We start from the raw sequence: 17843 nt of genomic DNA on the forward strand, positions 1-17843 counted from the left end.
TGGCTAAAAAAAGTCGGTACACACACCGTCGAACAATAATAAAGTTATAATTTTAGAAAAAATCGATATGGCGTATGGCAGCGTCGCAACACAATTGAAACTTGGTTAAATTGTATTTTGCATGTATTGATGATAAAACATATGTAGAAGTAATCTTCTACATATGTTTCATTACCATGTTAATCAAACTAAAACTTCTCCATTATCTAGTAACGTAATGAAGATTTTACCTTATTATTATATTTTTTATAAAAGTAGAATAAAAATACTTAACATAAGTTTGTAATTTTTTAAAGACAGTTTTCAATTCATTAAATTAATAAAGTTTACTTTCGCGTTTTTTTGCGCTTGTAAATATAATACAAATTACATTGTGATTCTTTTAAATCCAGACTAATGAATCTAAAGGATATTTTCATTTCTCTTTAAATATTATAAATATGGAAAAGATTCAATCAGATATTTACAAAGTATATGGTATGAAAGCTTTAATAGGTCTTGATTAAAATTTGGCTTACTTAATTATTAAATCTCTGTCAATATGGATTATAAAATAAAAATTATGAGCCAAAATTTGTAAGAAAAATTAAGGTTCGTCATACTGCTATAATTTTTGCTTTGGACATTTACTATTTATTTAAAATAATTTAATACAATTAAATGTCTATTAATTCATTTAAATAAAAATCGTTTAGTTTTGTTTACAAGCCTAGTATTAATTTATAACTCGTTAGGTAACTAAATAAATTAAATTACATAATTGTAGTATTTAATGATTATTAAATTAGTTAATTTTAAATATTCATTTTATAATTGTTAAAATTAGATACATTTAATATAATTAAATCTGAAAAATATTTTTAAAAATCAAATTATTCATATTAATGTTACAATTCAGTGTAATATGATTTTTTACATTTCAAATAATTTTATTTTATTATTTAAATTATTGTTTATTTAATAAATTGTACTAATTTAATAATTATTAAATAATTTAATTCAAAATATTCATTTAAAAAGGCCGTATTGCAGAAACCGCCGCTTCTCTCTTCGCATCCACTGGTCTAGTTCGACGACCGTAATTCAGAGAAAATCCATTTTGGAAACGTCTGCAGTTTACGGACACATCTACAGAAAACATATCCCAACTGTTAAAGAATGTATTAAATGATAACGAGAACAAAATAAACCCCTTAAGCCCGTAGGTTCAGACACTGATTTATTTAAGTTTAATGTCTCACTACTCACCTAGTCATCGTTGATTGTGTTTATTTCGTTAGCATGTATTGGGGCAACGCCTAATTATGTTGCCAAGCGAGATTTACAATTAATAAAATTCATGTTTTAGAATTTGGAATTCATATTTATTTTTGTATTGTTTTATAGTTAATAGTATTCTAAAATTAATTCAATTACATGTTTTTCAAATGTATATATAATCATAATTAAATAAAACAATTGAGTAACTAGTGACGTCATAGATACAATTAAATATATAAAGTAATGACCGATCACGTGACTAAATCCTGACCTCTGACTTAGCACTTAAAAATTAAATGTATTAAAAGAAATTCTAATAATACATGTCTAATATTAAAAGCGTATATTTGATATTCATATATTTTTACATATACATATTATATTATATAGTATATATGTAGTAAACTTGAAAAAGGGATATAAATGATATTGATTTAAGACGAAGCATATGTAACGCATTGCCGATAAACAGTTATGCCCTGCATATAGGTACATACATTTACAAAATAAATATAGTAGGATTGAAAGAAAATGTTTTTTTCACCTCTAGAATCTAAAGGTATAATATTATAAATGTGTTTAAATTGAACATTATCAGTTTATTAACTAAAAAAATGATTTATTAAACCTAATACTTTGGCAGAATAAAAACAGAATTCTATTGCCTTTTATTCTAGTAAATTTTAGCAATTATCTAGTTATTCATCATCCGTTTTTTTTATTTCCACGTTCGTTACAAATTGAGTCCGAAAATTACGCTACTACGCAATGTACGAGTATATTTCATTTTCAGCTCAACTTTGATAATGTCCGTAGATAACCTATATTAAAGCGCGTGTACACATTTTTCTCTCTCTTTCTCTCTATAACTCGTTCGTGTATGTGTATTTGCGTATTTTTCCGTGTCGAAAACTGGCTTTCGCCACCATTTGAATTTCAAATTTGTCATAAATCCTCAGTCAGGCGGGTCTGTTTTAATAGCCTTGTGTGCCCTGTACGTGTACGGTATATGGGCAAGGCCAAAAGTATCCTACCGAAACCCGGATCACTGTAAATCGCATATTTTTCTGCATATATGTGTATTATATACACATACGTTTCGAGCCTACGGTGTTTTATTCATATAGATTTCTGAAGCTTTCCTAAAAAAAATAGCTAGAGTGGCAAATAGACTAGTTAAATATTTTCGCGTTCATTTACTTTTTTTATTGTTTGATAGCAAATATTAAGCTAGAAAGCTAAATAAATATTATTTTATAATTCTGATAAATACTATATTAATTACTAGATTTCAAAAGAGATAAGTCAGTATATCAATTCATAAGCTATTAAAATACACTTAATTTGACGGTGTTATAAAAGTGTTTTTAAAAGTATGTCAAAGTTTTCCAAATTCGATAAAAGTATTTATATTGTATTAAAGGCTTAAACTTTTTCTTTTGAATAACCCTGCAGCGCACTATTTTCAAAGACTTGTTCAAAATAATAAAAACGAATTGTAAAAACTTGAAACTAAAACAAGACTATGAGCTTAAGAGATTGTAAAATTGTTATGGTGCAGTGTAAAACTTTTATTGACCACAAAGGGTATAAAAAAAATGATAAATAATGTTTTCTTATTGTATACGCCTACGATTTATGTATTTTATACAAACAATTTTAATCGTACACATTAAAAAATAAACGGATTCAACAAATTTTAATTATATCGCTTAGTACAATATATTTTAGGTTGATAACAGAAAAATAAACCATTGCAACATTTTTCAATGAAATATGTTTATTTAAAAAAAAGCATTCTTATTTGCAAAAGTGAAAAATAAATATATTTTGTTACTTCTAAATCGATAATCAATATTAATTTCTTAATTTTGTGTAATTTATATCAAAATTGTGTAATTTATATCACAATTTTAATTATCATAATTCACTGACGGTAAATAATAACAACATACTTAAATGCCATATTTTTGTGTACAACCGTCCCTCGAGTATATCGTGTGTATTTTTGCATACACTCCCATTTTTTTTTTTTTGCTAAACAGCAAGTGTTTGAAGATTGTGAAACAATACTTTCGGACTATTAAATAGGGATTTCCTGTCCAATGACGTTTTGTTTCGTTGTTTGATGTTTTGGCGACTTAACATTTTTGTATCATTCCTATATTAATGGTGAGAGAAAATTGACTACTATAAGTAGCTTTAAATCAAAAACTTTGTATATTTAGTTGACACTAAGGCCTTCGATTTATTTTGTGAAGTTGTGTGTAATATGTATTTTTATAATATATAATTATGTTTTTTACATCTAATTGATATGTTTAGGGAGCAATGTCGCGAGGCATGGACCGGCCTTCGCATGTCACCCCTGTTCGGCTGCATCTGTCCCAACAACCACATGAAGAAACGTTGCGATCGCATCTTCTCCATGGTTAACCACAACCCCTGCGTTGGTAAGCACCCTATGACCACTGACCACAGCCCGCCCGAGCCACCCCACGGCCACCGCCACGCTCGACCACACCACAGATGACAATTTTAGCCATGACACACAAAAATATTATTCAAGTTATAAAAAACATCTAAATACAAGGTGTTTATAAAGTCTATATATTGTAGTAATATTAAAAATAAAACTATTTACAAATATAAATATGTAGCTTTAAAGCTTGAGCTTTGATACTAAGCAAAAAAGTCAAGAATATGTTAACTGAAATAATTTATATAAAATTATTAGAATAATAATAATTTTAAAAATTAAAAAATTACTTCGTAAAAAAAACATTTCAGCATTTTATATTGCCATTACAGCCTTTAAAATAAAATAATAAAAACCTCTAATAAACGTTTTATATATTGCAAGCATTTCTGGCATAATATCAAGTAATAACTTACAGATAAAAAGAAGTAAATTTTCTCTACTATATTTACAACTCTTTTTATATATATTTTTTTATTATATTAAATATTGTTTAATGAACAATATTTTAAAATACTTGAAAAATAAATTCATTAGAGTGAATTCTTACATAAAGTTTTAGGCAGATCGATTTAAATGTCCATTTTACAGGAACATGATTTTTAACCCATAAAGCGCATAAAATGTTTTAATATTTTCATTGAAAATCAAATAAAATTATATTAGTTTTTATCTTTAACTAAGTTTTTAATATTTGAATAAACTCAAAACTGAACAACAATCGCTTTATCCATTCATATCCAATTTTTTAAACAATTAGTAAAAAAGCAATAAATTTGTTTATATTATCATCATACAAATTAAGATTATCTGTTGATAATATCTTAGCCAGAAATCCACTTGTAAATAATTAGGCTACATGGCTATATGTTTGTGCTCTGTTGTGCTTTTAGGCAAAGACTACTAATATATAAATGAGATACTATTACTACACAAGTGCACTAATAAAAAAAATCTTGACCTCTAAAAAAAAACGATATTATTGCATTTCATTCAACGTTTTTGCTGTTCAATGCATTATTTTTATTTAAAGTATTAGTTTATGTTATATTATCAAATGTTGTAATAGTTTGAGAGCATCGCATAATTTCCGTAGATTGCCATAATTAATACCTCTACTGGAATTAAAGTATTAGGATTAATAGCAACATTAAATGGTTTAAATATTAAATTTAATCTAATAATTAATTGAACCCTAGGATTTATTTTCATATCTACTATAGGAGGATTACCAGGAATTATATTATCAAACTCTTCCATCGATTTAATTATGAATATTATGTAGCCACAAAATTTATTTATGAGTAAATTTTCTTTACATATAAATAAGTATAGATTATATTTTTATATATATTTACTTAATAAGCCTTATTAAAATAATTAATTACAGCTAACATATTCTTGTCAATCTTTACAAATTGTAATTTTAATAGAGACTTTATATACGTCATGTACATTCATACATATAAAAATACATGATCATCATCAATACAGTCAATGAAACAAATCAACCAATAATATATAATACAGGTCAGGCCAAGAGTGTCACTGCTTATTTATGATACAATCACTGAGTAGACTGGATATAATAATATAAACATCGAGCAAATGGATTCAATCGTCCCCTCTTATATACATACCTATCTGTCTGTATCTCTATCATCTATCCTTTTACGTAGATGTATCTATACTAATAGATTATTCATTATTATCTTTACTAACACGAGCGGCGATCCGTGTCCGTTTGCTACTTTGCCACCTATATATTATATGTATATATAATATATAATCACACTACCCTCAAACCTTTCACACTTATAGCTTTGATGCGCTCACAACACTTTGGACGAGTGTGGGATGACACCGAAACGTAACAATCGCCTTATCGTATACAGATAAATAGTCCTTTGAGTGTTCGGTTTCGTCTCATCGGATCCTGTTTGGTTATGGTATGCTCCTTACAAGTATCCTATTTAGCCACACACAAAGCACAAATACACCCACTGAGTAGAACGCTAGAGTACTGAAAGCGCTCATGGTATTTATTTTCATTGTTATTATTTTGAGTAACACATTGTTATTATATTATCTATCAATGTGATGTGCTTCTGAGTACATAATATGTAAATTTTTGTTTTATTTTCGGAACAAGTGTGTAGCTCTGAAGATCTACTATAATGCTTCACTAACTATACTCTTTGATAAGTTTATATTTTATTATATATTATTGCATACATATTTCGTCGGAGATAAAATATTGATTTGTTCTATATTTTATTATTATTTATATTACACACAGTGAATTTAATGTTTCTTAATAAAATAAATCAAAAAACTCGTACATGTAACATGAAATTGAATGTACAATACAGTTCACTATCTCACATTTGATACATAATTTATAAATAAATAATATACACAATAATTCACAAAAAAGGATGCATAATAATATTATCAGAATCTTGATCAATAATAATATATACTAAATACTATTTTATTAATCTAACAGATAAAATTGAATTTATAAATATTAAACAATGATTAACTTAAACATAAGTATATAAAATATATAAATGATACGTGATATTGAAAATACACGTATTTTTTTAATTATTTAAAAAAATATATAATAATAGTTTTATTATTGTAAAATACATTTGTGTTGATAGCTAATAATAAAAAAAAGTTTTTATACAATACTTTTTTGATATAGATTAAACTTAATAGTTAACAATAAATATATTTATTTTATTAGTAATTTAGCCTTTTATAAATATTTAAAGATTTTATTCTCTTAGTGACTAATTCTTAAAGTAAAGATATATAGTCCAGAAAATATTTGTACAAAATTTATGTATTCTTTTAATACATCTAAAGCTTTATTTGTTTATAACATTTAAATGAATTTTGTTATAAAAGTCTTTGATTGTCAAACAATCATTAACTTTTTTAATTTATTCGTCAGTAATAACTAATGACCTTCCATTTCTTTTACCATAAAGTTATTGGTTTATATTTGCGACAGTTAAATGATACATATGTCCATAATTCTAGGCATTTTCCATAGTTAGAAATTCACACAGCTATTTAAATACAACTTTGCTGTGACTAATGTTTATACTTTGAAAGTAAATACCATTATGTATTTACTTTCAAATTTCCTTTATTAATATATAATTTATTTGGATAAATATTTGTCCCCTACATTATTACTTCGTTTTTAATCGCGAGTTCCAAAAAACAATAATTATTTAAATTGACGTATAATTAAAATATCTATTATGCATAGAGGAGATTTTTCCGAGGGCAAAATTGCTTTTCATACTCTAGGGATCTCTTTCGAGAGTCAAATGCTCTCGTATATAAAATAAAACATTTTTTTAAAACATTTACACAAAAAAACTCTTACTGCGACCGTAAATCATAATATTTGATTTTATAATAATCTAATTTAAAAAACCGACATACATACGCGTATAAATGTTCTCGCGTGTGATACATAGTATCTCTTTTTGTTTTGAGCTTTGCGCGCCTCTGCTGCAGCAAAGTTTGGTGTTGAACTTTTGCAAAAGTGTTTCGTACGGTCGGCACAAAGCTTTCCATGTTTGCTCGCTCAATTATCAGCATATTTGCAAATATTTGTTTCCCTCTGCTCCCAGAGGAAATAGAGCCTCGTCGCCGGGCTAAATTTCGAGCTTTCTCTCTCACAATGCGCTCTTCTCTCTCTCCAGCTTCTTCGTTCTCCAGAGATCAAATAAATTTTCCGTATAATAAGATTCCCCCAGTCGGATAGGCATATGATGAATAAGGATTTAATAGTCGAGATTTTATTACGGCGTCAAACGACAGGATTTCTCTCCTAATTTATTTTTGAACGCGCCTAATACGAATTATATTATTATGTAAATATATGTACTAATAATATACACAGAGATAATTTAATGCGAACGAATAATAATGCGCTTGTGTAGAAGTGATTATGCAATTATCTCAAAACACTGTATATAATAAATACGACCGATTTTCAGAAATTCACTCGTAAAAATGAAAATTAGGAATATTTTTAATGAATTTATGATACTTGTTGAGCTGTATTCTTTATTACTCGGAACGTTTTCATTTTATTTTATTCTTTAATACGTAAATACTTGTTACGCGCGACCGTTCTCTTAATTTAATTATACATAATTGCCGCGAATAAAGTTTGATTCATTACTTTATACTATTAATTTCATTATTTAATGAGCATTAAAAAATATGTTAATAATTAAGTCAAACCTATTAATTTAAGGCAATGTTTCCCAACGTTTTTAAGATAACAAATCGTAGTTTTATATAATATATATGATATATTTTTTAGCAGCTCACTCTGAATTATTTTTAATAAGAATAACTTAAGTATTTTTATTCTTCCACACCCTTTTATGAAATAGCGTAGTCCGTAATGTCTCGGACTGTTAACCCAGAGGCCTCGGGTTCGAGCCAATTTGTATTTATAAAAATGCGCTAATGTTCAAAACACAAAATAATCTATAATTAATTGTATAGATGTACCGATTCCCAGACACTCAGACTGAAGGTTAATACTTTGTAGGTATTATTTATCTGACTTACCCAATTGGTTTATAATTTACCCCCATTGTAATGTACTGGGTTCATGTCTGTCAGGTTACAAGGAAAGATATAAATAAATAAATAGTATCTCTTAAGTTGATTTAAAAACTATTAGATTTTATTTGTGACTGAAAAATAGGATAGACGAGTTTTTAATACTAAATAAATTTATAATTTTCTAAAAAAATTATGAGCATTAAAAAAATTGAATTTTAAAATATTTTTTTATCTTTTTTATCCTATTATTTTAATGAGGCTCAATAATTAATTTACGCTAAAAATATATTTCTGTAATATAAAAATATAGTATAAATTTACTCTTTATTACATTGCAAAACTTACTCGCATTCCGGTTATGTACACTGAGTGTACATGTAAAAATATGTAAAAATTAGTGATTTAAAATTATAAAAATACTAGTACTATTACAAAATAATTATTATATTATAAGTGCTAAAAACCAGCCCATTAGACGTTACAAATATTTTGTATTAATTCAAAAATTAAAGTAAAAACTTAGTACGCATACTTTATTGGCCACATTTGTGCGTTTAACTGTTTTGGTGAATTGATTTTAGATTTTATTGATAATTATTTTTAAATTATATTGAACATATTATTAGAGATATTTTGATAATAATACAACATGTACACTCGATGTACATCACAGTAAGTGAATGGTTAACAATGTATTTAATAATTCGATTTTTGCTATTGAGTTCAAATGCGCTTATTTTTTGAGTTCCCCTAGAAAACGCTGGTATTAAAGAGATAAAAAGTTTTTTTTAATAGCTTTAGATTTCTAAAATGCCATTTCAAGTTTTATTTATTTTTAAAAACGGATAATAATCGATCATCTTAATTTATTTCAAGATATAAACTTTTATTTCAATATAAAACTTGATTGAAACTTTTTAAATATTATACATTTCTAGATCTTCTAAATTCAGTCATGTGTTTGAAAATAGTATTTTTTTCATCAGATAATTCGTTAAGGCATTAACCATTAGATGCATTGAGTTTACTTAATTCAACAATGCTATAAGTTTTATTTTGTTTATCTTTGAGAAGAGCAAGCCCAAAATAAAATCTTTGTGTATAATAAAAACAGTATTTTTTATATTATTTAACTTTTCTCGTAACCTTGTAGAATCCCGTTGTCTCCAAAGATCGGGTTTAACTCCTGGATTTTGGCTGTTTCTGGTTGACGCAAAGAGGAAAGTGGCTGCTTACTTGGTTTTTGAAGTCTCTGTCGATGATTGGGATAGCTCCGCTTGATGCGGGCTCATGTATTTTATCTTTGTAATTAATTCGCATGTATTTTATCTTTGACGCCTATATGCGACAAGTCCTTCTATCATGGTCAATGCGTATCTTCACTAAGTGATTTTTACTTGGCTGGGTATTCCCGACAAAATCAATAATACTATTATAAATAATTTAAGGTTATGGTGACAAAAAAAAATTAAGAAGCACCTATTTAAACTAAGCTGATCTCTAATCATTAAATTATTTAATCAATATCCAATTTTATTATTAATTTCTATCTTCAATCCTTTGTTTACCGAGCTTTTTGGGATGACTATCTAAATATCTTTGGCAATTGCCGCTCCGATGAGTATTTCTCCTATTCTTGAATACCACAGGGTTTCTATCTGGGTAACGACATATATTCGGCAATTAATAACTCGTAATATTTATTGTATGAGAGTATTCACCCAAGTTCAGATTTACTCTCTGGAGTTGCTGTAGAGGTGACCGATTAACACTCGACTACCTTTTAGAAAGTTATAATACAATTCAATGCATTTTCAGTGTAGCGTATAAGTACTCAATGAAGCACTTTTTAAAGTTGCTAAGGGGTGGTGTCAATAACCCGTCAATGCTCGGTGACTTTCGACTGCGAGCTTTAGAGTGTCTTAGAGAGTCACGATCTTGTCCCTTATTTTTAATCGATGCGGCGAGGACGTCAGCGCTCTTGCACGAGCCATCCAACTTCTCAACAAACTTGCCAAACACAAGGATGTTTTCGGCGATGGCTATGGGGAGCTATAAAATATTATATGCTAATATATTTTAGGTGTGCACTATCACTGTATTTTAATTATTATTTGTATATTGGCCACCATGACGCATTTGAGAATCATGTCTGGAGCAATTTCAACCAATCTGTAACCGGTCTCTACGGGTGAGAGGTGACATGTAAAAACCGATTTCGGTGTCGAATCCATAGTTTTTGGAGTTGCTGAGATGAATAGTGACACTGGAAGCTGTTCAAGTTCAAATTAAGCCCCCATCAACATGGGAGATAAAAAGAGAAGAAAAATATACTGGCAAAAACGATCGATATTGGTATCGAATCCATAGTTTTCGGAGTCGCTGAGATGAATAGTGACGCTTCTGAAGCCGTTTAAGTCCTGTGCTCCCGCTCCAGATGTGTCAATGATATTAGTTACCCAAAAATAAATCATAATAATGCTGTTTGATATCATCCAAATATTGAGAATTTTTAATACTAGGATAAATAAAAAAATATTAGGCTATAATAGTAAAAAATAAAAATGTTTCTTCTCCATATCGTAGTTTGGAAAACGTTGCTTTAACAGAGTAATATTATTATTTAATTAGCCTTGACAAAATACGTTAAAATTCAAGTCAAATCATGTCATTTTTGCCGAAGTAGTAAAAACCGATTTTGAGACCAAAGGGTTAAGCAAGTACTAAGTATAATTGTTTACTTTTAAATGAGTAAAAAAATATAATTAAATCTTCAGAGTCTGTATATATTATATTATAGTACAATATTTATTTTATGACCCATGTTTTTTTTCTTCATATCGTAGTTTGGGAAACGTTGCTTTACCAGAGTAATATTATTATTTAATAAGCCTTGACAAAATGTGTTCAAATTCAAGCCAAACGTATTGATTTACGTGAAACTGTTGAATTTTTGATACCCGAAAATCGCAGACAGTATTGATTCTGCTTATTTATATGCAGAAGACGATTAATAAAGTTTTCACAAATCAATAATGTATATATTTTTGTAAATATCAACACAATTCTGCGGGAATAATTTATAATTAACTATTAATGTCATCGCATATCCATTTTGTGACAGGCACTGTAAAACCATTGTTAATTCAGACAGTGACTTTGACACAAACGAATGCATTATATCAATGTGTTGTATATGAAGTGAAATGTTTGCACATCGCGAACTACTCAAGAATTACCCAAATGCATAACACCACTTCCAAGTTTCTATTTATAGTGCGCGCTGCACAGTCTGCAAACATAATCAAAGCTTCACAAGCGTCCGTGAATTTAAATTAAATTTTATCTATGACACTGAATCAATCAATCAATCAATATACTAACATTAAAACTCTATATACATGATTAACACATATTGTAATGAATATATATTCAAAACGAGGATCACACATGCAATGAATACATATGTAGAGCCAAGGATGTCTTCGAGAGGAGGACAAGACTTATTCCTGAATCGAATGTTGAGATTGCGTCACGCGCCCAAAAAGCCTTCAGTTGTGCCTCCGACGGACAGGCATCCAGATCGTTTCAATCTTCATCCGAGCAAACTGCCCGAATCGAAGCACCAAAGCCACGAGGATGGACACAGATCGTTAGAGTTCAAGTCGAATGTGACTCGTTACGTGGCACCAGACGGAACTATACTCTTGGTCACTGAGAACGGTACACAGGTGATAACGGACGCTGGCGGAGGAGACTTGATAAGAGCTATAATAAGGGCCATGGGTCAGAGGTCGAGAGCTTCCTCCTCTTCTTCGAGCAGGAGACATCCAAATGCCACACGCTCTCGCAGTAACTCCGGTGAGACCACGACAGATGTGATATTTATTTAATTTTGCTGTGTCCTTAAAAAAATTTAAAAGACCATGTATATTTTTAAATTCCAAATCTTTTTTTAATTATTGTAAAATCGAACGTTTTTTATACATATATATATATATATATACGTAAAACTGTAATAATATTTTTTAAACATTGCGATATGTGTTTTGAATTATTTATAAAAAAGCAATTAGTATTATATTATACACTTGGAAAATGTTTGAAGTGGTTGTAAATGCGAGTGTACTTGTACTGGTATGTATCATATGTTTTATTGATGATCAAGCTCAATGGAAGTTTCGATTGATCTAATTAAACTGATTTATGTATTGTCAAAATAATAAATTGCACCGGTTTTACATACATAATCATGTAAGTAAAATTACTAAAAAAAATGGCACTGATGTGTTTCAAAATTAGATTTTAGCATAGATTAATTGTTTTTTCGAGTCACCCACACGTTTTCAGTACACTATTATATTTAACCACTGTGTGTTAGAATCTCTAATCTGTCTTCCACTGCAGCTTATACATTCTCTCGCTGGACTATTCACAATTGCTGGACAAGGATAATATTTTGGCGTACACTAGAATTTGCCCACTTCAAATAATTTCACACTTTCAATCTTGTAATGCGTAGGTCTTAAAGCCTATGCGTCGCTTTTGGTGTCTCTTTTGATTACTGTCGAAATGTGTCGATTTTATTATGCGTTTGTCATGCCAGTGAGTGTGTGCCGTTTAGTTTGAATCGTATGCAAAATTTCACGTTTTCAACCTCAAACTAACCCGACAGTTTGAAATTTTCATTTGCTGAATCACTTTTCATTAAGTCTTCATTTAGAATACCCACTAGATTTGCGAATAATAAATTTAATTCTATCGTGAAAACCTTTTGCACGATCTATGAAACTGTCAGGTAAGTTTATAGTTTATAATGTGTATTAATACTATTTACAAAATGTGCGCATGATGCATGTGTGTCTATATATATATATATTAATAAATATACTAGTAAATTGCATGTCTTGCTAAAGTGCATCTTTCTTTCAACTTATCTTTGCATAATCGGATTTTATTACGTATCGTATTAAAAAAACATTCAAAAATTGCATTTGACGCAACCGAATTTACAATCCCTCCTATAACGATCGGATACAGATTTTTTAGTAATATTCGCCACTTGATTATTATTTTTTTATATCAGAAATAAAAGGCATATTTTAATTATTGAATCTTCTTAATAAATTTTTGCTACATTGTGTTGAAAAAATCTATGGCGTGCGAATGTGAATGAAGTATGTGCGCATTCTCTATGAAGGAGGAGAACAAATCCCTCGGGTTGGTAATTTAATATGAAGATGATGTATTGCCACTAAGAGGCTTTCGAGGAAATTAATCTTCTCATTATTAATGTGCGAAATCTTTTAGAGATTAGACGAAACTGCTCATTTCCTCTCTGTCTTTCAAACTTGTTAGGGAGAACGTAGATTAAGTGCCCCTGACTGCTAAAGCTGTTTAATATTAAACTAAATTGCTGAAATCGTAACAAAGTGAGGATAAGCATATTTTTTCGCAATATAATACATATAAAATTTAATTAAAGAAAAGAGAAGTCAATCGAGAAAGATGTGAAATAACATATTCGTCTGGATATAATGTTGCACATTCTAAAAAAATGCTTCTCTGGCTTTTCTCGTGCTTTTGGTGTTATTATATACATATAACTCTATAAGCGATATATGTATATGTATATAACTAAATGTATATATATACATATATTAGTTGTTTTATTTAAGTAGTGGTAAAATTTCACAAGAAATAGACTTATAATAAATATTATTTATTAAATTGATGTTTTAATTATAGATGTTAAGTATGCTGTAATTTACTACAGTTTATAATGATTTATTAATAATAAAAACATACAAATGCATTTAAATTACAGCATACTCTTCTCAATGATAGCATTATTCGTTTTCTTTCTTCACGTCTATATATGTTAAAAGTCTATCTATATCTAATATATATTTCTTCACCTTCTTGTACTTTCTATGCGGATATTAATATTTAAAAATGGGTATGTTGAATCGATAAGAAAGTTTTAAATCATTCTTAAATATTTACCTTTGCCGAATTTAATAATACTGGTATTAAATTCCTTTTTTTTGCAATTTAAAAATGATTTATCGATCGAAATTAGAGGATCATGCCTCAATGAAGATTTGGGCAAAATTTCAGTCAACGCTGTGTCGTCAGATGGCAAAAAGATCATGCCAAACAAAACTTCAACGTCAAACAACGGCGACTATGTTTCTGGAGTTGATGTCATTCCCGACGATGGTTTGGAAACCGACGATAACCACATAAGTCCGCACGTGATGGAAGAAGGCCATCGTCGATTATACGGAAGACCAGGACGACGCAAAGGCGGAGGGCCTGGCTCTACAAAATCCATATACCATAGTCCTGGCTATACGGAAGGACACAGTATGTATCATTTTTAAAAAGGGATTAACTTGTAAAATAATTCAAGCTTTGAAAAATGATTAAATTATAATATTATGTGATTTGGAATAAATCTGTTTTGCAGTCAGTGGTGCAATATAATCAAAAATAAATGTGGTTCAATATTATATAAAATTAATAACTTTAATACAATTTCACTTAGTGCTACTTTTATTAAAAAGTAAATATCTTCTAAAGCTATTAAAAATAAAAAATTAAATGTGTCATTAGATATCAAACTTTCATTTTTACTTTGCTATATGGCTTTGATATACAAATAAATACAGAATAATACTTATTAAAAGTTAATTGTAAATCTATATATTTAATGAACATTAATTAGTAAAAACTATTTTTTCTGGCACATTTATGGTTTGAAATACATTTAAAACCACAAATCATCGTTTTAATCCAAAAAAAATATGATTATACTTATGAGCGATATTCATTATTGTAAAAAAATAAAGGAAGAAAGATTAGCTTTTTTTATTATAAACTTAATATTTTATAATAGCATAGTGTTTCCTTCATTTTTATTATAGTTTCTATGTTTAAGGAAGAGAAAGCAAAATAAGTTTTTATTTATTTTTATTAAATTTATATTCTAAAACTGACAATAGAGTACATTCCGTCTGAAGTTAATTAATTATATAAATATTTTAAAACGTGAACTGACTGACTGTATTATATTATTTATGTATTTTATTTTAATTACTTATAAATGTAAAACAATATTGGTACACTTTATTTGATGTAAATTTGCCAAATTTTATTTAACTTTGTGATGGAAAGTTTCATAAAAATATTTATTTTTACGTTTTGTTATGATTGTGTAATGTATGATTGAATGTGGATTTTTAAACGAGCTTAATAAGAGAAAATATGCATTTTTAATACATATTTACGTAGTTTATGTGCATATTATGATGAAAATGGTATTGTTGATTACTATATATTGAATATACAAAGAATAGCCTTTTGAATTATGACACAAGTGCTTTTTAGTTATGTAGTTCAATAGGTTATTTTGCCCCCCTTATTTCCCATGGTAACATAGAAAAGAAAAAAAACATATTAGCATGAATATCACGGATCGCTTTGCCGATGTAATGCAGTTTGATACTTATTTTTTAATATTATAATAATTAACATTTATTGAATATGGTTTTTGATGCTTAAAAATATACAAAACAACGAAGGTGCATGAGATTTTTTTTCATGACAAAAAGATTTTTTAACATTTTATTATATAATATACATATATTTGATCATTGCGTAGTTATTTTTTACATTTAATACATTTTTTAATTAATTATTTTTGTATGAGAAGCAATTCGTGTATCTTACATGTATTTATATACATATGTTATGTATATATGTACATATTGTTTATTTATTTGATAAGTAAGACAAGATTGTTTTATATAATATGATAATAAAATAATGGAATCTTCGATTCGGTGGTGAGTGATTTATTTAATATCCACTTGAAGTTTGGTTTGTAAGAGTAGTGCACAGGTTAGTAAGCACAGCACCGGTGGCCTTAGCTTAGTTCATCAGTGATATCATTGCTCTCATTTCATCTGCCATTGTCATTCATATAATCGATAAAAAAATTTTGAAGATTAATATGTCATTAGAATAAAGTGCCGTTTTTGCTAAAATCATAACTCAAATATATTTTTCGAGGAAGTAAATTATAATATTATCATAATAAGATCTAGAAATAATTATTAGATATTATAATATTATATACTAATAAACAATTCAAAGTAAAAGATGAGGTGTTGCTGAATACTGATGTTGTCGAGAGAATAGTTACTTTATTTATGAGATGAGATCCAACCTATAATATAACTTATAAATGATTTCTAAAAAATCAAATAAAAATGTAGGGTTGCCATATCTGATGTTTAGAACCTAAAATAAAACAATTATAATTGTAATACTGTAAATTAAAAAATAAATGTTTTAAAAACATATTTTGAAAATCTTACCTAAAATATATTTTGAAATTAATATAAATTTCAATATTATATATATGCATATAAAAATCACTCATTGTGAAAGTCAAGTAATTTTTTAAGATATTTAATAATAAATATGAATAGAAAGTTTCAAAACATTACTTAGTTTTTATCTAAAAACTAATTGTTACTTAAATGCTTAAGCAAATGTGTATTGATTGAACATTGTATTACATACAAATCAATAACCAAAATAAATAGCCAGTTTTTAACTGCTTATTAATTGCCTTTGTGGATTTTTTATTATAAATTAATAAAAAAAGACATATTTTAAATATACGTATTGACTCAAATGACAAACTTTGTTAATGTTTGTATTGAATAAAAATGGTACAAAATCATAAAAAAATTTATGACGTTCAAAATAAGTTTTTCAGTGCTTAAATTTAAATAAAATTTTAGTTGGGTGTGCAAGTCTCCGTTGTCCATAGATATGAAAATTACTGAGGGCAAGATCTAGTGAATACAGTGGATGTTCAATACACCTAGAAAGCCTATATATTGTAGATCAAAAATCTGTGTATGTAGTAATAAATTGGCTCCAAAGTGTGTTTTTGGGTGCGCCATTTTTTCGCTTTTTTGTATTTCAGCTGATGGTGTTAAACCTAGGTTTTGTTTTTTTAACAGCTGTTCCTAATAAACCATCATCTTCTGTGGAAATACTTGTCAAAATACATTGTTATTTAAATTGTTAAGTCAAATAGTATCATAACTACCTTCCAGTGTAGGCTATTGCAATCACTATTACTTGACAATTTTAAATGGTGCATTTCTTGAAGAGTCTGCCACATAGCTCATGTTATTTCGAAACTTTCTTGTCCACGCGTTTACTAAAAATTGATGAATTTTAATACGTACTCAAAAATTTTCACTTTGGTGCATACTGCAAGTGCGGCGGCATAATTTTATAACTTATTCCTACTGTCAGTCTTAAAAAATAACATTAGAGAAAAGTTTTCAATTTTCGTCGCATTTTTAAGATATTTAAACATCTCGCCAAATGTTTTATTTTTTATCTATAATACCTATAGACATAAAATTTATAATATGATAGCAACTGAGTGATATAGTTGAAATAT

The 17843-nt window shown here is 27.9% G+C and overlaps 1 protein-coding gene across 3 annotated transcripts in view; it reads left to right on the plus strand.

Moving 5' to 3' along the window:
• The window catches only part of Gfrl (Glial cell line-derived neurotrophic family receptor-like), a 221967-nt gene that overhangs the window by 194315 nt on the left and 9809 nt on the right, over positions 1-17843 (plus strand). Inside the window, exons 5-7 of one of the 3 annotated variants that reach the window (XM_088186464.1) lie at positions 3586-3713; positions 11822-12211; positions 14471-14719. In XM_088186464.1, coding sequence (XP_088042590.1) covers positions 3586-3713; positions 11822-12211; positions 14471-14719 — 767 coding nt within the window. The remainder of the gene's footprint in view (positions 1-3585; positions 3714-11821; positions 12212-14470; positions 14720-17843) is intronic. The other 2 variants (XM_088186475.1, XM_088186486.1) reach the window with 2 other exon arrangements.

This window comes from Plectrocnemia conspersa, unplaced genomic scaffold (genome assembly GCF_051122295.1).
Source record: "Plectrocnemia conspersa isolate PC_06_02 unplaced genomic scaffold, ASM5112229v1 ptg000001l, whole genome shotgun sequence".
In the NCBI taxonomy this organism is placed as follows: domain Eukaryota; kingdom Metazoa; phylum Arthropoda; class Insecta; order Trichoptera; family Polycentropodidae; genus Plectrocnemia; species Plectrocnemia conspersa.